Consider the following 22,942-nt stretch of genomic DNA (forward strand, 5'->3'; position numbering starts at 1 on the left):
ACTAAGTGTATATTTCTTGCATGTTATATATAAGCCCTTGGATTAATGCTGATGCTAAGTTTTTCTTTATTTGATGATGCGGTGAGAGGTTAACTTTCATTTTTACTTTCATTAACCTTTATTGCAATCCCGATGAGGTTAACTTTCATGTTGCCTTGCCTTGAGGCTTAGTGTAATATGTTGATAACTTCTGTTGATTGGATATAAGATTTTGGAAGCAATTTCATTGGAAATTTTGACATGGCCAATATTTATTTTTGTACAATTTGCAAATGTAGTAGGAAAATATTATATATTGACAACAAATCTACATAATCATCTCAATACAGTGGATAGCAGCCCATATATACTTCACAACTCAGATTTTCACAGTTGCATAAGGTGAATCCATATCTCACTACATGCATGCATAGGATCATCAGGTAATTACTAATGGAAGTTCGACTGGGTGCCACACTATAACTAATTTAAAAGAAGGCACTGTAGTTCAACACACATATAGTTGCATAAGTACATACATAGGATCATCCTGAAGTAGTACTAATGCGAGCTTGACTGGATTACAATTTAAGCCACAATATAACAATTTAAATAGAAGGCAGTGTAGTTCGTTGCTGCTTGCATGTGTGCTTGACTATGTCCTGCATGCTTTAGAAAAAAAAAGAGCACTGTGATACGGTTATCCTCGTGTAATCAGGCTAGTAGAGAGAATTATAACTTTTGGGTACTTTCATTTCATGACTTTTGGATACTTACGTTTGGACATGAAACTGACAGTGCCGTTTATTTGTTGTTGTTATCCTCCCGTCCTTCTTAGTTGTTCGCCGTCACATTGTTGTCCACAATGCTGTTTAAGGATAAAAAGTTAGGATGGTGAATCCTATATTTGGAATTTTGGCATGTGATATGAGATGTCACACATACTCGTGTATGCCTTTTAACAACCTGAAGATTAAGTCATGTAGCCTCAAGATCTAACTCTTTTTGGCTGTAGATATTTCATCAGTGAGAAATTCCATGGCAAATAAGAGTATTGTTATTTGTTCATACCTCTCTTTGTTGGCGGTTTCATCACCTGTAAAGTCAGTGACCCCCCTTTAGCTAAAGAGTACCTGCGTAAATGAACACCATTTGAATTTCATGTTGAATCTGAACCGACTGATTTATGTGGAGAGTTTTAAAATTATTACTTGGTTTTTTCGGTAGCAGCTTCGCAAGGAGGAGGCATACCTTCACATGATATTTGGTTGTGTTTTTATCATGAATGACAAATAGCCTCTTGAACAACATGCAAGAACAAGAAAAAAAATCAGTTTTCTACAGAGTATACTGCTCATAGCATGCAAGGGAGGAAATCAGTTTGCTACAGAATAAAACTGGTTTGCTAATCTAAGCTGCTACAAACGCTGGACAGTGCGTGACTAATTTCATGATACTCTTCAATAGTGTGCAAAACAAATCTTACCCCTGACCTCTTTCCGGGGAAGTTGATCCGGTAGGCAGAGGTACTGATTCAGGTAAAAAAAACACGAACTACTATTCTCCCTTCGTCTTCTTCAAAAAGCTGCATATGTCAGATCGGAGGGCTGGAGACTAAGTGTAGGACGCGAGGAATTGTGCGTGCTTTTTTTTTTGAACAAGAGAAGGCACCAACAGGTGCCAATTTCATTCAGCTCATTGACAGAGTACATCAAGCATTACATAGACCTGCCAAGAAATTGAAAGAAAGAGAAGCAGAGTCTAAGGCTATATGAGCCGAGGAACTATCCTGGAAGACAGAGAGGGAAACCCCAACTGATGAACACCATGATCAGAAGAACAGAAAGACAGACAACAGACAGCCTAAAACAACAAGTGTGCCAAACAAAGATGACTTGAAAGTGTACTGAAGCACCCAAAGGCAGGTGTAATACAAGCCTCTAAATTTAATCCTGCAGAGCTTAAGACGTCAACTGGCCTCAGCTTGGCAAACTCTGCAAAATGCACAACATGGAAGAGGATTCCTTTTCCTGTGAGAAACCAGCAGGTTGAAGAAGACCATCCTTAATCTGGCAAAGGCGCATCCTGAAAGAGAGAGAGAGAGAGAGAGTATAGAAGCCAGCACAGCAACACTGTGAATAGAAGCAGAAGATCCATGCACAACAAGGTTGTTAGTAGCAATGTATAGTATGAATTCTAAAACCCTGAATCTGGATTTGAAAGAAGGGGCAACACAGGACAAGAAACTTGAGAATGAGTAGCAGCAAAACAAGAGAGTTGAGTGTGCCCATCAGAACGAAAAACCTGTTGCGCAAGATTGTGAGCAATACCATTGATTTCTCTAGAAATATGAAACACGCGCGGTTGCAAATTAGATGTACATTTGAAAAAGCTAGCCAAAGACTTTCTAATATTCCAAGGGGTGGCAGAATCACAAATATTACCTGAGGCAACAGCCAAAGCTAAAGCAAGACAATCCAAAAGAAAAGTGGGCTGCGCAATATTGAGTTGAGAAGCAAGATGAGCAGCAAAAGAAAGAGCCAATGCTTCAGCTTGCAGAGGAGTAGAAGTAGGAGAAGCCGAAGCTTGAACTTGCACATTAATTTCCTTTTGGTTGAAGGGCATAGAGATGTACACTCCCACACCTGTAGCAACCTCTCCTTGCAACAAACCTGGAACTTTCTTGGTCCTATAAGCAGCATCAGAATAGATCTTAGGGCCAACAATTAACAGATCTGTCTTAAGCGTTCTACCTTGCATAGGGAGCTGATTAGGAGGCAATTGATTATGAGCTTGATCCTGCTTCGAAGGTAAACATGGAAGATTATCATAACAATCAGAAGCTAAAGCAAGAGCTGCAATATGAACTTGGTGGGGAAGAGCCTTTTTTCTATCAAAGAGAAAATCATTTCTAACCTTCCAGAGACACCACAAAAAATTTAAAACACTAGAAATAGAACCATGAGGATGTCCCATACGAAGCAAGTCAAAAAGAACAGAATGCATAGTGGAATGGCCCTGAATTAAAGCATCCGATCGAAGGAACCAAGGAGAGGAAAACCAAGCCGCACGGGAAAAGTTACACAGAAAAAATAGATGGAACTCATCCTCTTGCTGGCCACAACGACAACAATTTTTAGAAATATGAATGGAAAAACGACCAGCTCGCAAACCCGTAGGCAAGGCCTTTCTAAGTAATCTCCAGGCGAAAGTTTTGATCCTAGGAAGCAAATCCTTCTGTTTCCAAATTAATTTGAGAAAATCTAACAAATCCAAAGGAAGAGTAGCAGGCGCATTTCTGGGATTAGCATGAATCTCCTGTAAACAGAGTTTATATGCAGATTTAGAAGAACAAATTCCATTAGGGGTAAGATCCCAACAAAGCAAGTCTGGACTTTTGTCATCAATAATTTCAGTTTGAACAATGAGAGAGGCCAAAGGTTGCTGGAAAAGGGAGAAAACAAGATCATGATTCCAACTTTTTTGACCTGGAAGCCAAAGATCTTTAACTAAAGAAGGATATATAAAGCCAGGTTGTTGAGCAATAAGATGATCATGAACCGAGCTCCAAAGAGTGCACCAAGGTGTGCTCCAAATTGAAATATTACCTTGAGATAACTGATAAAAAGAATGAGCTTTAAGTTTAGGCAACAATTTCAAAATAGAGGCCCAGAAAGCTGATTTGGGAGAAATAGCAGTAGCTGTCCAGATAGAAGCATCATGAAAGTACTTAGCCTTAAGCACAAGATGCAAATGAGAAGAAGGGAACTTGGCTAACCTCTAGGCAGCAGAAATAAGAAGACTCTCATTAATATCTTTTAAATTTCTGACACCTAAGCCACCTTCATCTTTTGAATTGCAAATGTCCTTCCATGCTCTAAGGCAAAGACTCTTTTTTGAGTCATTTTCTCGAACACCTGTCCACCAAAAATTCCTAATAACAGCAGTAAGCTTAGCAATGAATTTCTTCGTAAACAAGATATTAGCCATGTAATAGACAGGGATAGTCGAGAAAACTGAGCGAATCAATTCAAGTCTGGCAGCATGAGAAAGCATGTTAGCTTTATAAATGGGCAACTTATTCAGAAATTTGTCTAGAACAAAGTTATATGCAGCAGCTCTTCTTTTTGCAGGAAGAACAAGTGGATGACCAAGATGAGTGAAATTGCTATCCAGATTAGAAACAGGGAAAATCTGCTTAATATCCTGCATCATAGCTTGAGGAACATGAGAACTGAAAAGAATGGCTGATTTGGCCCAATTTGGAGTTTGACCTGAGATAGAACAAAAATGATTAATAAGATGAGCCATAGTACGAGCTTCTTGAAGACTGGCTTTCCCACAAACCAACAAGTCATCTGCAAATAACAAAGAGTGGATAGAAGGGCAATTTGGTCCAAGCGAAATACCCTGCAAATGATGAGCAGCAAGAGCTTCGTTCAGAGCAATAGATAATTCATTGATGGCAATAACAAGCAAAAAAGGAGACATCGGACAGCCCTGACGAATACCTCGAAAGCTCCTAAACTTGTGAGAGGGTTGTCCATTAATCAGCACAGAGAACGTAGGAGAAGAAACACATGCATGAATTAAATTAATGAAGTGACCATGCAGCCCTTTACGAGCAAGAGCAGACACAATAAAATTCCATTCTAGACGATCAAAAGCTTTGGCTAGATCTATCTTAAGCATGAAAGCACTGTGTTTCCAAGATTTAAGAGAGAAAGAGTGGCCAATCTCCTGGGCAATAATGATGTTATCACTAATACGTCTACCCTCAATGAAAGCTTGTTGAGCAGGATCAATATAATCAGGAAGATGAGGCTTGATCCTATTAGCAAGCGACTTCGCAATGATTTTGTAAGCAACATTACAAAGGCTAATATATAGGGCGATAGTCCATGGGAACTTGAGGCACAAGCTTTTTCGGAATAAGAGCAATGTTAGTGTCATTAATATGTGGAGGCAAAATACCAGTAGTGTAAAAGTTAATGATAAGTTGAGTGACTTCATCTCCTATCCAGTCCCAGGCCGCCAAATAAAATTCAACATTAAACCCATCTGGCCCTGGAGAAGCATTCAATTTCATTTCTTTGAGAATCTGTAAAACCTCATGTTTATCAGGAAGAGCATAGGTAGGATCCAGAGAGTCACTAGGCCAATGTGTATCAAGATAAGGCCTATCAGCATTATTATCGGGAGATGAGAAAATATAACGAAAATAATTAACAAAAGTGTCAGTGATAGCACTAGGTTTGAAATGGATCATATCATTCTCATCCTTAACAGAACAAATAGTATTCCTCTTCCTACGTTTAACCACCGCTTGATGGAAAAATTTAGTATTACGATCTCCAGCAGTAGCCCAACCTTTCTTACTTCTCTGCTTATAGAATTGGTTAAGCTTACAAAGAGTTTGCTCATACCTAAAAATAAGAGAACTTTCCAATGCATGATTCTGCGGTTGCAAAGGAAGTTGTTGAATTTGATTAATCTTCGATTCTAGGTCAAGAAGATCCTGCTGGAGAGGCTTTTTTTTTCTTGCACCACATCTTTAAGGAACCTGCCAAATAAGAGGTTTTGGCTGCAAAGGAGTGAACTGAGCAATTATTCCATGCAGATTTAGCAAAACTAGCGAAATCTTTCTCCAGCAGCCACCAATTTTCAAACTTAAATGTTTGCTTAGGTTTAACAAAAGTACCTTCAGTAGACACTAGAATGGGGGCATGATCACTAAGAATAATAGGCAAGTTGAGGACTTTAGTATTAGGATAATGCATGCACCATTCAGAATTAACCAAGCAGCGATCAAGGCGTCTATAAATAGGTTTCGAAGTGTGTTGTTTACTAAGCCAAGTATACGCAGGACCACTAAAACCTATATCATAGAATCCACAATTTTTAACAAGAGAGCGGAAAACATTCATACGATAATAGTTAACATTGCCGTTACAACCATCCGTATCGTACAAGATGTCATTAAGGTCTCCCATACACATCATGGGCAGACCCAGATTATCATACACAAAAGTTGAAATCTCACTCCAAATGGCAGTAGTTTGTCTATGATAGGGATCACCATATATACAGACCAAACAAAATTGGACACCAGTGGTTACATGAAGTACATTAGCTAATATATAGTGGAAGGAAGCAGTATGAATAGTGACTTTGAGATCATCATTCCACATTAGCCAGAGCCCTCCAGAGGCCCCTCTCGAAGGAACAACAAAACTGTTGGCAACATCAAATCTATTAACCAGATCAATTGATCGCACTTTAGAAGATTTTATTTCAGAAACAAAAGTTACTTGCGCTTTAGTAGAACGGATCAGATTAGCCAGAAATAGCATACGATCATTGCTGAGGCTCCGGCCCATGCCTTGGCAATTCCACGCTATAGCTTTCATGGCACCCAAGATCCTTAAGGACGATGCACTGCTGACCCCTGCGCGAGAGAGAGGGCTTAAACCAGACAAAAAGATTGCGCAAAAGCAGATCCAGCAAAACAAGTTTTGGGAAACTTGAATCGAAGATTATAAGTGGGACAAGTTGAGAGGAACAGAAAACAAAAACAAGGGGATTGGAGGAGTGGAAGACGGGAAAGGTAGAAAGAACAGCAAAGGCTGGGGATGCACTCTGCGGAGGAGACAAGGAAGCCCTGGATCCGGTCGGATCGAACGACGCCGCATCAGATCCGGTCAGAAAGATCGCCTCCGGCTTGAATCCGGCAGGAACAAGGGGAAAGGAAAGGGATCTAAGAGAAAGGAAACAGAGATAGAAGTAGCGACAGAGCAGGGAAGAGTGGATCAGCTAGGGAAGAAGGTGGGGTGGAGGAGAGGAAGGAGAAGAAGAGGGGAAGAAGGGGATCGGCATCACGCCAGTCGCCGGCAGCCGCCGGAAGTCCAGTCCAGTACGTCTCCCCACTCTGGAGTCTGGAGAAAGACAATGGCATGGCAGAAACTAATAAGACGTCCCGTCAGTATTGATGAACGCCGGTGACGGCGGCGGGATGGGAGGGGTTTTCAATGCGCCCATCCTACTCGTTGCGATGTGCGTGCTTGAGGACGTCTTTTTATAGACAAAGGTAGCGGCGAGTGGAAGAGAGAGCGGCGGGGTAATGGAGGGCGGAGTAATGATCTGCGTTGAATGTTGCCGTTTCATGCGTAGTAGTGGCTGCCGTTTCAAGGCGGTGAGTATAGAAGAGAAAGCGGCGGCGGCGAGTAGAAGAGAGAGCGGCGGCGGTGAGTAGAAGAGAAGATGAAGCCGCAGATACATGGGCTAACAGGACCAACTGAGGGTGTTTGTTTCCAGGGACTTATTGGTTTAGGGACTTAAAAAAGTCCCTATAAGTCCCATCTAAACCAAACATGAGAGACTTATAGGGACTTAAAGTGGGCATTTAGGACTTATAAAATAAGACTCTCAAGGAGGGACTTATAGTTGTAATATGGTCTTTTAGTCCATATTAAGTCCCAGGAACCAAACATGTAGGAACTTTTTAGGGACTTGGGACTTATAAGTTGGGACTAAAAAAAGTCCTAGGACTTATGAACCAAACAGGGCCTAAGCAAGTTACAGGCCTGCCTTTTAATTGGGCTAGCAAGGCCAGTCGAGAGGGTTGTTCTGAAAAACACTATTGGGCTTGTTCTGAAAAACACTATTGGGTTGGAAGCCGACATGCAAAATCAGCCTATCGGTTGGTTTGACTAAATCGTGCGGCCGCAGCCTTCAAAAAAAATAATAATGGGTCGTCTTCAACCTTCGGCACAGGCATACTGCAAATCCAACCATATTGAACAATATAGGCCATGGATCGCGTGAACTTAAACATAGAATTTGTTCTACTATTTGTGGCGAACCCATTCCACCAGAGCACACAAGATATTGTCCAGTAAAGAAGGAGATCGAAGAAAGGAGCTAGGCCGGCCATGGGGAGCGATCGGGCACACTATCGAGAGGAACGACGCAGGGGAGTGACGGCAGCCGCCTGGGGAATCGTTGTAGTTTGTGTGCTATCACACGCGGTAGGTTGAGGAAACCATGGGCCAGGATGAGCTGTCGGGAATGATGAATGCTTTTTTTCTCCCCGCACAAGATGAATGGCTCTAGTGTGTATGTTAGGTTCAGTCCGAGAAGAAAGAACAAATGAGAGAAGGAACGAAGCGTTATTTCCACTTAGCGGTGGCAACTTTTGTAAATTTTATCAATTCCTAATTAGACGGTTGCGGGCTGTCGAGAGATACTGCATCAATGGCTAAAACAATTTGGGTGATGTGGCTTCATGAGAAGCCAGAAAAATCAGCTAGTGGGATGGGGAAATACCCGATGGTTCCTGGGTACATATGTACCCTATATGGGGATTTATTTTTAATAGTTAAACAAAAAGTCAAAATAGTTAAGAAACTATTTTTAGAATAAAGTTGACTTACTTGCGCACTAGTATACACATTTTCACAAAAAAGAAAACTATGTTGACTTCACAGCAAAAAAGAAAAAAAATTATTGCCTATTGTAGGTCACTATTCACGCTATTTTAACCGGAAATTTGTCTTTTTTGAAAAGAAGTCAAAGAGGAATTTTATGTTTTTATCACTTTTCTCACTAGTACAATGGAAGGTCAAGTTCTTATCAAAAATATTTTTTAGAAAATTTTGACTTTTTGTTGAATTACTAATTTTTTTTGCATGTAGGGTACATATGTACCCAGGAACCAAAAGTCCCCCTCCTAGTGGGGTGTCCCTATTTAGATATAGAAGATATGGGTGCATGCATGCAATGGTTTTTATGTTTATATGTGTAGCTAGTGCTTTTGACGATAAGCTATGAGTAGAAGTTTTAGAGCCCTCCGAAAAATCGAGTAATGAGTGCAAAATATAAACATAAAAATTCAATGGAAATATATCGAATCACTTCAGATTTGATGGTGTGATAAACAGATCACATGTCCACCATACACAGATCGAACAAACATATTATATATCATCTTCACAGCTTGAGCTTGTCGGCGATGCTTTGTGCCGATGGATACAGATTTACTTGCAGCCCGCTTTTCTATTTTAAGGATAGCGTTCTGGACAGGGCGATTTGGTGCCCGAGGCCAGCTGCTCCCGATATCTGTGGCGTCCATTGCTGACTCAGGATCCGAATAAAGCTGTCTGACGCGTCTGACAGGCGCTAGAGAAAAAAGAACGTACGGGGATATACTGTATGGAACAGTGGTGCATCCGTGGGGCCGAACCGTATGTGTGGGACGGTGGGCGCGCGCGGCCGTCCTGGTCCGTGGACCAGAACGTCGCAATTCCTACCCGAGCCACGGATCAGATAACGAGTACAGGACGTTACGGAAAAGCTGAGCCGTTTGTTATCGTGGACACCTCTGTTCCCTTTTCCCCAAGAACACATTTATGCCCTTTCCTCTACAAGCGAGCAGCTGGTGGCGGCGGCGCTAGTCTCGGCCACCTGCGGCCAAGGAAAAATGGAGGATGCTGGTCTCGAGTTTCTGCTCGTTGCCGTGGATAGGTTAGTACCTAAAGATCTGAGTATTTCGCGGTATTTGTTTTACAATCTACCATAACTGAATGAGGTTGCTAATAATGGGGCCTGGCCGTCGGCCACTACCTTCCTTCCCTCAGGTTCCCGCTGAGGGAGGAGTTCGGGGACAACATTAAACACCCAGATCCGGTTCCTCTGGTCTTGTTGCCCACAAGAGAAGCCAACCGTAGCAATCCTGAAGACTCAGATGCCTTGTTTAGTTGAGGTCAATGGGTCAGCGACGGAGGACCTGAAAAGGCACGAGGTGGAGGCCGCCGTCTTCCAAATTCATCTCCAACTAGGTCGGCACAGTCAAGTAACAGAGTCAACCCAGAGGCCCCAGGTTGGACAAAAAGGTGTGAACCTAAAGCCCATGCCGCTGATTAACTATATGTTGATCCTTTTGACTATCCAAAATCAGTTTAGGTAGCAAAAATCGTTTAGAAACTGAGAATCCGATCTAGATAGATTAGTCGTTGGCAGCCGATCCTTATTGGCAGAATGGCAGAAAGTACACTGCTATTAGTGTTGAGATTCTAGTATACTGAATGTGTGCATTTGCAAAAATTCAGATTGCCATACCAACTGCAGCTTTCGGCTTACTCTGCACGTCAGGAGTGCTTCAATGATATTGCCTTTCACCTGGTACACAACCGCCAAAAGAAAATTAAGCTAGCCATAATGAGTGTAGTGAATTGATACGAGAATAGTGTCTCTATTAATACTGATATACACTAGAATACAAAAAACTGTGGACAAAAAATTCAAAGTCTTCTGTTTTAAAGCACAAACCTTGAAGCTAGAATAGGTTTTGGATTGCCACACTCCTTCAAAGAAGAAAGGAGGTAGGACTGAGACATGTATAAAGCCGCATCGAGGCCAGGACATAGAGAAGGGTAACTTTTCGGATAAGAGGCTTGTTCTAAACACCAAAGAAAACATAGTTTTAGAGCAAAGCACGGGTAGGGTTTCTAAAAGCACGAAATAATACTCACGGAAGTCCATATTTGCATGGTGTTTTTGCTATGGAAGGACCTGCAAATTCAATGTGGAATCTGAAGTGGCCTCCTTAAAAATAACATCTGGTTTAGCCTGGATAGGATGTAAAAAAAAGAGAAAAAAACTATTGCTTTCCGTATGTTTCAACTACAGTTGTACAGGTAGTGAAATTATGATGTTTATTTTCCTTTTGCTGATTTGGGAATTTTGATAACAAGGATCTTTGTGCTGGTGTTGCGGTTCATTCAGTTTCAAGGGAAAAGACATATGTGTGGTTTCTTTTCTTTTCTACAATAGAATTTGAACTTGTTGTGCAAAAATAGAAAAAAACTTCCTGGATTCTATGAAAGGTTGTTGATGTCCGTACATGAAATGAGAAGAAGTATGGACACTTGATGAGCAAGACAATATTAGGATTCTATGGTGTAATTTGTAATACGGCAATTACAAATTCGTGTGGAATTGCAGAGACGGGTTGGTGCAGATGTGGCAAATTGATGTTGGTTTTTCCTCTTAGGTTCTTGCAAGTATTACATTTTCTGTAGGCATTAATTGTGGACATGTTTCTCATAAACTTTCTTACTTCAAATCCAGTACTTTAATAATTATCGTCAAAGTGTTGTTCCATGTTGTGTTCCTGGACTTCGTGTGGTACGAGCCGATGATTCTTTTGGGTTTAGTTTAGGTGTACCTGCAGAAATTTGGGCATGTTTAGTACTTTAGTTATGTTCTCAGACTACTTATTTCTGTGATCTTCAGCGATGATGGAAACTGGAGTGCAGCTTAATTTGTCTATATATTCTTGCAGTGGAGAAGGTATGTCAAACATATATTTGATCATTCCAACGTTTGGCACTTAAAGCATGTGCTTTTATATGCAGATCTTGCTGGTGTTCTATCATGCATTTATGTGTTTTAGTTTTCTTTTCCGCAAACATATTTTAGTCCATCTGAGATCATGTGGTAGTTCCCAAATCTCCAAGATTAAGAAACCAAAAGATGAATATGATACAAAGGTGCTCACAGTAGAACCCCCTTAATTTGTTGGATAAGTATTATCTATTAGAAACAAGATAATTCTCCACCTCATAACTTCATGAACTCAGAAGCTGGGAAACTGGTCATAAAGCGAGGCTTTCATATTATAATTCGTTCATTTTTTCATGGGTTATAAGTTAATGGTTCATTGAGTGCATGCATGAGCTGCTAAGTTGCATCAGCTATGAGTTTACAATATGCAAATGACACTAACAACGATATGACGCAAATTTAGGTGATGACCAAACAAGAGGCTGTTGATGAGATCACTACTTTTGGAGGTGGCAATCAGCAAAGTTTATCCGGGCATCGTGCATAGGTGGTGCAAAAATGGCATGTGCTGAAGAAAACGAAGGAGACATTGGGCCCTCTGTACACGAAGAAGAGTGAGTTCCAGGCTGAGTTCCATGAGGTTGTGAACCACATGCTAACTGAAGATGAGTTTGAGACGGCGTTGGCTACGCTGTTAGATAAGTACGATCTGAGAAAGCACCCCTACATGACCCAAATATACGACATCAGAAAGGTGGGCAAAACCATATTTCAAGGGTTTTTTCTGTGCCAAGATGACGAGCATACAACGCAGTGAGAGCGTTTCCCCATTTTTGGCTTGTGACAGGGACAGACTAAGCATTTGCGGAAGAAGATTGCTTACGAGATAGTGACAATGAAAGGGAACAAAGGAGCTATCCCAGAGTTTCTGTATGATGTGATCGTTGACTGAAGTGGAAGATAGTAGTAGGTGTATCTTTTGGCTGTGCGTGTGCTAGGCAGTTGGATTAACCCGACTAAGTAGTGGGGTCATTTTGCGGCACAATCCCTACCATCTTGTATTTTGGGAAAACTATAGTCATGTCATATTTTCCCAGGTGGGAACCTAATTAGACTAAGTGAAAACTGGTTATGTTGTGAGACGAAATGACCATGTGTCTACATTTGCTGGGGTTGCATCTATTTCTGGTGACTTGCTTTACCTACATGACATGGGCGACCGTGTTTATATAGCAAAACTAACCTTTTGGAGAGCCCAAAAAATTTCAAGTAGGATGAGTGGTGTCGGCAAATTTTGTGTGCCTAGCAAGCAGTCTAGGTCTTCCATCAGGAGAACAAAAAAATCATGTCTGAACTGACAAAGGTTTATGTAATTCCAAAGGTATTGCTCTGTTTATTCAACTGACCAAGTTTGCAAATGTGATGGTTAGGAGGACGTTAGTTGATAACGGAATTTCAAGATGTACTACAAATACGGCAGGTTGGATGGCCTGGGAGAAGTGGTGTTCTACCATGAAGAATGTCCATGAATAATGAGTGTATTACTCAGATGCGAGTGTTGACTGAAGGATGAAGCTACATACATATTAGATTTGTAACCTACAAGTACTATGGTACTAACAGAAATCAGCTAGCACGGCTTAGGCCAGCTCAGAAAAAACATGTAGGGGTGAAGAAGACGCGTCGGACATGGCGGTCAGAGTCTCACTGGATTTGGAGGACTAGCGCAATGGTCGCTGCTAGTAGGTATGAAATGGGGATTTTTCTTTTGAGTGCGTCTGGATGTGGAGGGCGAGACGGTGGGTGGGTGCATTTAAAGCCAGTCTGTCTACTCGCCGTTTGGAGACCGGTGGAGTTGATGGCTCAGCCTGGGTCAGATAACACGCCGATCCATCGGTCTGCTGCCTGTTCCGCCTCGCTATCATAACGCGATGTTGCATTAATTACGCTACAACGGTTGACTGGGAAAATAGGAATACGACAGTGAAATACAATTAATGGCACGGATCCTCATGTGAGCTGATGGTGTAGATTTCGGGATCATCTGAGCCCGAGCTCAGAAACTGATTTTCAGAGCGTTCTTTGCATCTTGCTCTTATCATGGGGTAGTGCTCAAGTTGGGCATGTATGTGTGGCCCATTTATTGGGCATGCTCTCTGAGGTGGGTAGTTCAGAGGACGTATCTGGTGCATCGGAGCTTCTTGTGCTACCGGTGCATAGGACGAAGATTACACATTCAAAAATGTTAAACAAAAGTCAAAGGAAAAATTGTGTATTGAGAAAAAAATTAATCTATTTTGTCACAAAAATTCAAATTAAAATTCGAAACATTGCTTGAAATACAAAAGTGACAAATGTGACATTGATCTGATAATGGGCCAAATCTAAAGCCCAACTTGTGTTATGTACTATTCAGTGTTGAATTTTTCACTTTTTGTATCTTGAGCTATGTTTCAAATTTTGATTTGAATTTTTGTGACAAAATACATTACTGCTATGTGAATGTGCTAAAAATAATTCAGATTTTTTCGAACATTTGAAAATGTGCTAAGGTAGTCCGGTGCACCGGTAGCACAAGAAGCTCCGGTGCACCAATACTTTCTCGGGTAGTTCATGCTGGAGCGCGAATCCGATTCCCCACTTAGGTCGACGGATGTCGAACAAACGTACCCCTCCCCCGAGTGCTCTCTTAAGTAAATTGGGTTGGCCCATTGTAGGATCCCTCTTTTGGTAGTACGTGATTTATTTCCAATAATTCTTTACTTAGCAGATACCATTCAATAAGTCATGTATGGCAATCCAGCTGCAGCTCTCCTGACCATATTCCTCTCTAGCCTTGAATCTCAGTTTAGGGTACAATGCAATAAATCAGGTCCAGCTCTCCTGATTGTATTCTCTATAGCGTTTGAATCTCAGTCTACATGTTCAGACGTAGCAGATATCTATTTTGTTATATACTTAGATTGTTTGCTTGCTTTTAAGCCGCAGTGCAACCTAATCGTCCTCTTGCTTGCTGTTGCTAAACACTATTGTTTCTGATATATTATGATGCAAATTCGTTGCTTTTACCAAGTTTGGGGCTGCTTGAGTGGATGCGTACTACATGGTTAAAGAAGAGTAAGTGAATAAATTAATATCACATTATATGGATTTAGACATTTATAGCAGTCTAAAGGAAGAAGGAATAATGCAAGGAGATTCATGATGCCCTTTTCTTTGGCACTGTGAAAGTAGTCTCGCAGAATATATTGGGAATTAATCTGTATATTTTTTTCATAATCCTTTGACTGGTCAGGATTTTCCTCTTGGTATAATTTCAGAGTGGGACGTTTTTCGACTATATATTAAATAGGATACCAAAATGCAATATTTCCAAGTGTGCCACAGGTATTTCATGTGTCTAATACACCAAACTTTGTTTTCTATACTATCCAGGTAGAAATTTTTGCATGTCAACTTCGTTAAAAGGTCTACACAAATCTTATGGTTAGTGTTCACTAGGAAATTCAATTATGCCAGTGTTCGACTCAACTACCATTTTTCACATATATAGTTTACCGGGCTCAAAGTTAATGAGGTAAATTTAGATTTTGTAGTCAAAGCAACATGTAATTTAAGCTGAACTTTTCATAATTTTCACTTGCTATGCCTGTTGATATAGTTAGGGCTATCAACAAGCACATCAGAATTATAAACATAAGCAAAAGAGCTTGACTTCCACAGGATACATATAGTGGCATAATTAGGAACTTATAGTGAATGAACAATACTGATAGTTGCTATACATGAAGAAAGTACTACATGTTACAAAATATTTTCAGTACTCTATCGCATTTTACCATATTTCCAATTGCCAAAATAAATCAACAAAACTATTTTTCAGATACATTCATTGAGTATAAATATGGTTTCTATATTTGTAGCCCGTGCAGTCGCACGGGTTGATGACTAGTGATACTAAACTGTATGTTGTTATAATAGTCATATATGTGTTATACGTACAGGTGCAGTCTTTACTAGACACGCATCCTGAGTGCATAAAATTCAGTCTCCATTTGTATCTTTGAGCATAAAATATGACGTTGCATACATGTCCTTCCATTCTCATATAATGGGATATATATTAAATGAAATATCATGTTGTATGCTTCAGATTCAATAATCAAACTCTTCCTCTTACATGCATGGGATGATTAATAAGAGAACCTTTGTACATACATTATGAATGCTATCAAGTTTTCGTATGTTAGATTCATCTCAGTTGTCCTTTTGGTTGACACATTTAATGCTAATTCAATTCGATGAAATAATCAAAGGTTTAGTTATGGAGTCAGTTGTATTTTTGGTCTTCTTCTATATAGAGGTATGCTTGCCTAATTTCGTGCAACAAGTTATTCATGTTAGCTCTGATTTTCTATTTCAGATGAGAGGTCAATTGATTAATAGACAAATGTGACATCTGTCTATATACATGGTGCTACTTGAAATGTTTATACTTAAGTACAAAATGATATTCTTTTGTTGCAGGTGCGCATGTTAAACTTGGTGTCACATCAAGAATCATCTGGATTTATTTGTTAGTACACAAAATGGTTTTGGCCCGAACGGCCATAGTGGCCTCTTTCTTTTTACAAGGTTGGAATAATGTTCCTCTCAGATACAATTCTACAAGAATGCCAAGATAGTGTATTGATCTTTCTTTGCAAATAGGTTTAATGCTCATGGATCATGAAAGTATTCTTACAATATTACCAACTTTACCATGATATCTTTGCTAAATTGGTCTATGATTTCCTAGCTTTTAAATAAATATTTCTTCCCACATTATATTAGGCTGAAGCCCCACCATATGTACTGCATTTCTCGAATGGGAAATAAATAATTAGTGAATGGTTTCCTTTAGTGAAACTCAGAACCATTTTTTCCATTGTATGCATACTATATATTTCAGAAACAATGCAGCATAAATGTTTCTTCTTGCTGACACAGTGAGTACTTGGTTGATCCATATTGCTCCTGTCATTTCTAACCTAGCCTGAAGTTCTTTGCATTGTACTGCCTCCATATCTTGGGTTGTTCTGCCTACCAAGTGCTATTCACTCATGCAATATATATCATCATGATGGTGAAAGGAGAGCTGGAAGTCTCTGTTTGCTGCAGTTCTCCTTCTCCCATAATAGGCAAAGGTCTGTAGCAAAAAGGACTCTCACTGCGCATGGCGTTAGGTATTAGCTAACGGAAGCCCAGGCAATGAAGTGGAATAGAGGATAATCAAGTCGAGAGCCGCCGCCGAGGTAGTATAGTGGCTGGATGAGCTTGTCATCCATGCCCTGGCTGCATCCCGTGTCTCCAGGAGCAGGTATTGGCTTCATACAGTTCTATTATGTACACATACATACTGGACTTAATGTTTGAATATTAGGACAAATTATTATCCCTAATTTACTTCTTTTCGCATGATGCATGGATGTTGAGCTCATATAACTTTTGAGAGCATGGATCATATGGTTAGCTGGAGGGTGCTAAGCTAAGAGAGGTTTACTGATGCTTACCATGCATATAAGGCACGCACGGTGTGATATTTGTATGTATAAAGATATGGTTTATGTTTAGCTTGATCCTATAGGAAACAGAATGAAACCCTATAAAAATAGCAGGAGTGGAATACATCTATTAAATCCATTATTTTCTAGACTGATTAAGTGGGGAAACAAATAAGCTACGTCTATGAATTAAGCACGGAAATTATATTATATACATGAGTATGTTTACCATAGATCTAATGTATGCGTACCTATGCATTTTCTATGTCTTACAGTGCAATATTTTCAAACTCTTCATCTATGAGTGAACTACAAATCCAAGTTGTCTACCTCACATTAGTGTAAAAAAGTGGATCTCAACGGAAGAGGAAAACAAGTCATCTTTTTTGTATTATCTCTAGAAGACTAGAATAGTTCGATGGATATTTTGTATATCACCAAAATAAAATAAAGGTCATCCTTTCATCCTGATAGAACATATAGGTATGTCCAATTCATATCTTTTGGAATAAACAACAAAAGTTAGTCCTAAAAAGTTAAGAAAATGTGTTATAAGTGGGGATGCTATGATCAATATGTCGCAGAGTTTTAAGATAAGATTATATCCTATTTTGACTGCAAAAGGTACAAGCAAATACTAGAATAGAGCAAAGAAAAGGTGATTACTGTTTTCTCCAACCTCATCTACCTGTACGCATGAATATTGTTTAAACTACATGGTATTTCTTTGGATTTATAACATCGAGGTTAGGACAATACAAAATATGCACTGTATTTCTCATATACACAACTATGTCGCCGATAAATACATCGTTAATAAAGTTCAGTCATGTTCTTACATATCTTATGCATTTAAATTTGCATGACAGAATTTCCTCACAAATTGATCCAAGGGATAACATTATTTAACGCTAGATGCCTAACAATGAAATTATTACATATTTTAGAAATAATTTTTTCTAATCTTACTTTTTTTCCATTTGTAAGTCATGTGGAGTTCTACATACAATTAATGTCAATTTTCACTTGCCTAAAAAGCTAGAATACATGAAAAGCCAACAGCTCATCTAGTGGACAGTGTTTGGTATTAGTGGTAGTCTGATTATTAGATGCCTATATGGAGTTTGACTACGTTGGCAAGTGATTCGCATGTGGTTTTTGCACAGACATATCTGGAGTTCAACTAACTAACCACGAACTAAAATATCACACAACTCAGATGTTCGAGTTGTAAGTAAATTAAATTTTCATGAATAAGTACAAATTTTGACCCATATGAAAATAAACTAAAAAAGCTTTCAATATAAAATTATTTTTAGAGCACCCAAATTACTTTTGTTGGGGACATAGAAATTTATTTGGACAAAAGATCTACAAGCATGTTCAAGACTCAAAGATGCAAAAGATGAAGTGTTAATGTTTTTGCACGTTTTAATATTTTCTAGATTTCAGTGTCCATCCCTGGTGTAGGAGCCAAAGCTCCTCTTTCCGCAAAAACTGTGTCTTAGATTTAGAGCCAATAATTTCACGACCACTCCCTTCATGTTGAATAGAAATGAAATTACCATTTTATGATACCCTATATACACTAACTATGCATTAATCCATTCTATTTTTTGGGGAATATATGTACAATAAAACTAGCTAGGTTCAAACCCTCATAACCTAGAATATGTGTCATTCTTTCTTCTCAATTAGTTGACCACATGGTTCCTTATAAATGTTCCTTGAAATGTTCTATTTTTCATTTTCCAGCTTTATGGTCCAATGGTGGCTATTTTCATTTATTCTAATTCATGTCATCAATGATGAGTTAGGATATGTTCAAAATTGTATTTCAAATCAACATACATTTCTAATTCCTACTACATTATCATAGAAAGTTTATGTTTTTAATAATTTGTTTTCAAAATCACTAGCCCGTGCAGATGCACGGGTTGATGACTAGTAATGGACTAAACGATGCTTCTAGAGACTTCCTAGATAGTTGTGCTGGTTGTGTTTTCAGGGAACGAACTATTGCTCAAGCCGTAGAATTATTGAATAATATATTAAAAAATCATGATGATTGGACTCATCCTGAACCACCGGCTAATCCCACTTCGAAGAAAAGGGGTATATTATATCTCAGTCCCGAAAATATGCAAGAGGCAAAGAAATCTATGAAGAAAAAAGGTATTAAGGCTGAGGATGTTAAAAATTTACCTCCTATTAAAGAAATACATGGGCTTAATACACTACCACTGCCTAAGGTGGTGGAGGTAAATTCTCTTATGAAATTCAATGAAAATGATAATCCTCACAATATGCATTCTAGTCAATGCCTTTATGAGTTTGAAAACTATATTAGAAAACAAGATCACTTCAATGGAAATGTTATGAAACAATTGAAATACAATTCTGATATGATTGCTCGCTTGAGTGAATTGTTATTTAGAATTTCAAATGATGTTAGAGTTGTTGGAAAACATGCTTCTATGGTACAAACTCAGCTAGAACAAGTTGCTAAATCACAAAGAGAATTGCTTGATGAAATGAATAATAATATACATGACTTTGCTATTAGGGTTGCAACTAGAGGAGGTACAATGACTCAGGAACCAATGTATCCTAAGGGACACCCAAAAAGAATTGAACAAGACTCACAAAGAATTAACACTAGTGCACCTAGTCCTTCCAAAAAGAAAAAGAAGAAGAAAAATGATAGGACTTTGCATGCTTCTAGTGAACCTGAAATAGAGAAACCTCCTGATAATGAAAATGAAATTTCTATCTCTGATGTTGAAACTCAGTCTGGTAATGAACATCCACCTAGTGATAATGAAAAGATAATGCTAATGTTCATGAGGATGCTTAACTAAATAATGAAAAAGAAACAGATAATGATGTTGAGATAGAACCACCTGTTGATCTTGATAACCCACAACCTAAGAATAAAAGATATGATAAAAGAGATTTTTTTTCTAGAAAACACGGTGAAGAAAGAGAACCGTGGGTTAAAAAACCTACGCCTTTTCCAACCAAGTCAACTAAAAAGAATGATGATGAAGAATTTGAACGCTTTGCTGAAATGTTGAGGCCGGTCTTTTTGCGTACTCGCTTGACTGATATCTTGAAAATGCCTCCTTATGCAAAGTATATGAAAGACATCATCACTAATAAGAGAAAAATACCGGAAGCTAAAATCTCCACTATGCTTGCTAATTGTACTTTCAAAGATGGAGTGCCTAAAAAACTTGGAGATCCGGGAATACCAACTATACCTTGCTCTATCAAAAAGAATCATGTGAAAACTACTTTGTGTGATTTAGGAGCTGGTGTTAGTGTTATGCCTTTCTCATTACATAAAAGATTTGACTTGAATAAACTCACACCTACTGAGATACCCTTGCAAATGGCTGACAAATGATTTTCCATACCTATCGGTATCTGTGAGGATGTGCCCGTTGTTATTGCTAATTAATGTTACTATTTTGACTGACTTTGTTATACTTGAGATGCCCGAGGACGACAACATGTCGATTATCCTTGGTAGACCCTTCTTGAATACTACAGGGGCTGTTATTAATTGCAATAAAAGTAAGGTCACTTTTCATATTAATGGTAATGAGCATACAACTACTAGGGAAAACCTTATACACAGAATCTTAGCAGCAGCGCGGTACAAAAAGAGGCACTACTGCTAATTTTCAGTAGAGCGGGTTCAAAATAGACGCTACTGCTAGTCAATTAGCAGTAGAGCGTGCTGGCGAAACCGCGCTGCTACTAAAATCGACCGACAGTACCCACCAACCTAAGCTTACAAGCAGCACGGTGCCGAGACACGCGCTACTGCTAATGCAATAGTAGTAGCACGCTTTTTACTCCGGTCCCTACTGCTAATTTTGAAATTGGCCACATGGCGGGCCCCGCTTAGCAGTAGCGCGTGTGCAGAAAGCTTGCTGCTGCTATGTTCTTAGCAGTAGCGCGTTTTACGACCCGCGCTACTGCTAAGACGCAGCATAATACCACCTTTTCCCCCTCCCCTCCTCCCCTCCCCCATCTCCTCTCTTCCTCACTTTCCCCTACCTCCCACCTCCTCTCTCCCTCACTTTGCTTCTTCCTCAATACTTCTCCCCCATTACACTCCCTCTTCTACCTACCTTTCTCTCTCTTTATTACTCCTACCTAACTACACCACCTCCATTAATGCATATCCTTTCTCTTTTTCCTCCCCCCTCCACTAGTCGAAGTTGTCTCCTCCCAAATTAGCTAGCTAGGTAGATGTAGCATTTAGTGAAGTGACATATTTGCCCCCTAACTAGATCTAGCTTTGTCAAGAAGAGCTTTGTCCACTTTTGATCTCCCTACATCATCATCTCACCGTGTGTGCTCGACCTCGAGATAGGTGATTAAAAATTCATGCTTTTGCAAGAATTGAAATATGTGTATGTGTGTGCGATATGATGGATATTGTGTGTGTGGCATGAGTTCACGCCAAATTGTGCTTTTGAGTTGCCTATGTTTTGCCGAAATGTCGATTTATTTCCGTTTCGGTGAATTCCGGGCAAACTCTAGATCTATATGTCCTATTTTTAGTGAAGGTCATGCCAAATTTTTCTATGACTTTGATGCATGCACGCACTTTTATAATCAATTTGTTTATTATTACCGTGCAGACGTTCATGATGGTCAGTGGAAGGATGGTGGACAGGTGGTTGCGGTCGGCGGTGCAGGACATGAAAGATAATAACCTGACAGAGGTTTTATGTCCGTGTTGAAAATGCAAAGGAATAGTTTGGCTCGACCCCTGTGATGATGGTCGTGTCGAAGCGCACCTGCTCATGACTGGTTTCATGGATGGCTATACTCGGTGGATAGTTGAAGATGAGGATGATGATGTTGAGGACGCCTACGGGGCAGGCAATGACGACACGGGGCAAGACGAAGAGTTGATCGATAATGGCGGCAGGGAAGAGGCCGGACATGGCGGCGGAGAAGGGCCCGGACATGGCGGAGGAGAAGGGCCAAGACATGGCGGTGGAGAGAAAGTGGACTCCACGCCATAGAGTTCGTCGATACTAAGTTCAATCGTGTGGCACCCTCATGTTCAAGCACTGCTTCGCAAGGAGACGAGTACTGAGAGAGCCGCTTCTAGAGAGGAGGCTAAGCTGCAGCAACTGGTGGTAGACTCGAACACTCCATTGTATAATGGTTGCAATCCTGAGGTGACCCGCTTGAGTTTCACGCTCCAACTCCTAAATACGATGGCTAAAAAAAATGGACCGACACTAGCCTCGATGAGCATCTCAAGTACCTAAAGGATGTTCTTCCCGCGGGGAATCTATGTCCTACTAGTGTGGATGAGTCCAAGAAGATCGTGTGCCCTCTTGATCTACCGCACATTAGATACCGTGCATGCATCAACGATTGCATAATTTATCGGAAGGAGCACACGGAAAAAACAAGCTGTCCGGTGTGCAATGCTTCTCGATACAAGAAGGCCGGGAAGAAAAGTCCCTAGAAAGTTGTATGGTACTTACCGATCACTCCTCGTCTCCAGCGGTATTTCGTATGATCCCAAGGAAGCAAAGCTCATGTGCTGGCATGCGGAGAGGAAGAAGCCCGACGATGGAGATGATCCGAAGCTGAGACACGTCAAGGATGGAAGCCAGTGGAGAGCGTTAAACGACTTCTATCGGTATTTCAAATGTGATGGAAGGAACATTGTGCTCGGCGCGTGTACCGATGGCATGAATCCGTTTGGCAACAAGAACACCAACCGTAACACATGGCCCGTGTTTGTATGGATGTACAACCTCCCCCCCTAGGTTGTGCATGAAGTCAAAGTACATTCACATGAGCATGCTGATTCAAGGGCCGAAACAACCAGGAAATAATATTAATCTGTATCTGGGGCTACTTCAAGAGGAGTTAGACACGTTATGGAACACAACGGCCAAGACATGGGACGCCAGCAACGGCGAGTATTTCTACATGAGAGACGCGCTGATCATGACGGTGCACGACTATTTCGGTTATGGATATGTCGCAGCCCAGGTGTTCCATGGATATTGCGGATGCACGCGGTGCATGGA

At 40.1% G+C, this 22,942-nt stretch overlaps 1 protein-coding gene and 1 long non-coding RNA gene across 2 annotated transcripts; one reads left to right on the forward strand and one right to left on the reverse strand.

Annotated features, from left to right (window-relative positions):
* Positions 1–1,763: 1,763 nt before the first annotated feature.
* LOC125546325 lies at positions 1,764–3,139 on the reverse strand. The gene is made up of 2 exons (XM_048710599.1): positions 2,424–3,139; positions 1,764–2,064 (listed from the first exon to the last, which is right to left on the reverse strand). Exons 1-2 carry the CDS (start codon positions 2,983–2,985, stop codon positions 1,949–1,951), a joined length of 678 nt encoding a protein of 225 aa, XP_048566556.1. The 5' UTR covers positions 2,986–3,139; the 3' UTR covers positions 1,764–1,948.
* A 6,181-nt stretch (positions 3,140–9,320) lies between these two features.
* LOC125544634 lies at positions 9,321–12,469 on the forward strand. Its single transcript, XR_007299580.1, has 4 exons — positions 9,321–9,501; positions 9,615–9,869; positions 11,272–11,328; positions 11,786–12,469. It is a non-coding gene; the product is annotated as an uncharacterized LOC125544634 (long non-coding RNA).
* The last annotated feature ends 10,473 nt before the right edge of the window (positions 12,470–22,942 follow it).

Source organism: Triticum urartu, chromosome 1 (assembly GCF_003073215.2).
Source record: "Triticum urartu cultivar G1812 chromosome 1, Tu2.1, whole genome shotgun sequence".
Lineage (NCBI taxonomy): Eukaryota > Viridiplantae > Streptophyta > Magnoliopsida > Poales > Poaceae > Triticum > Triticum urartu.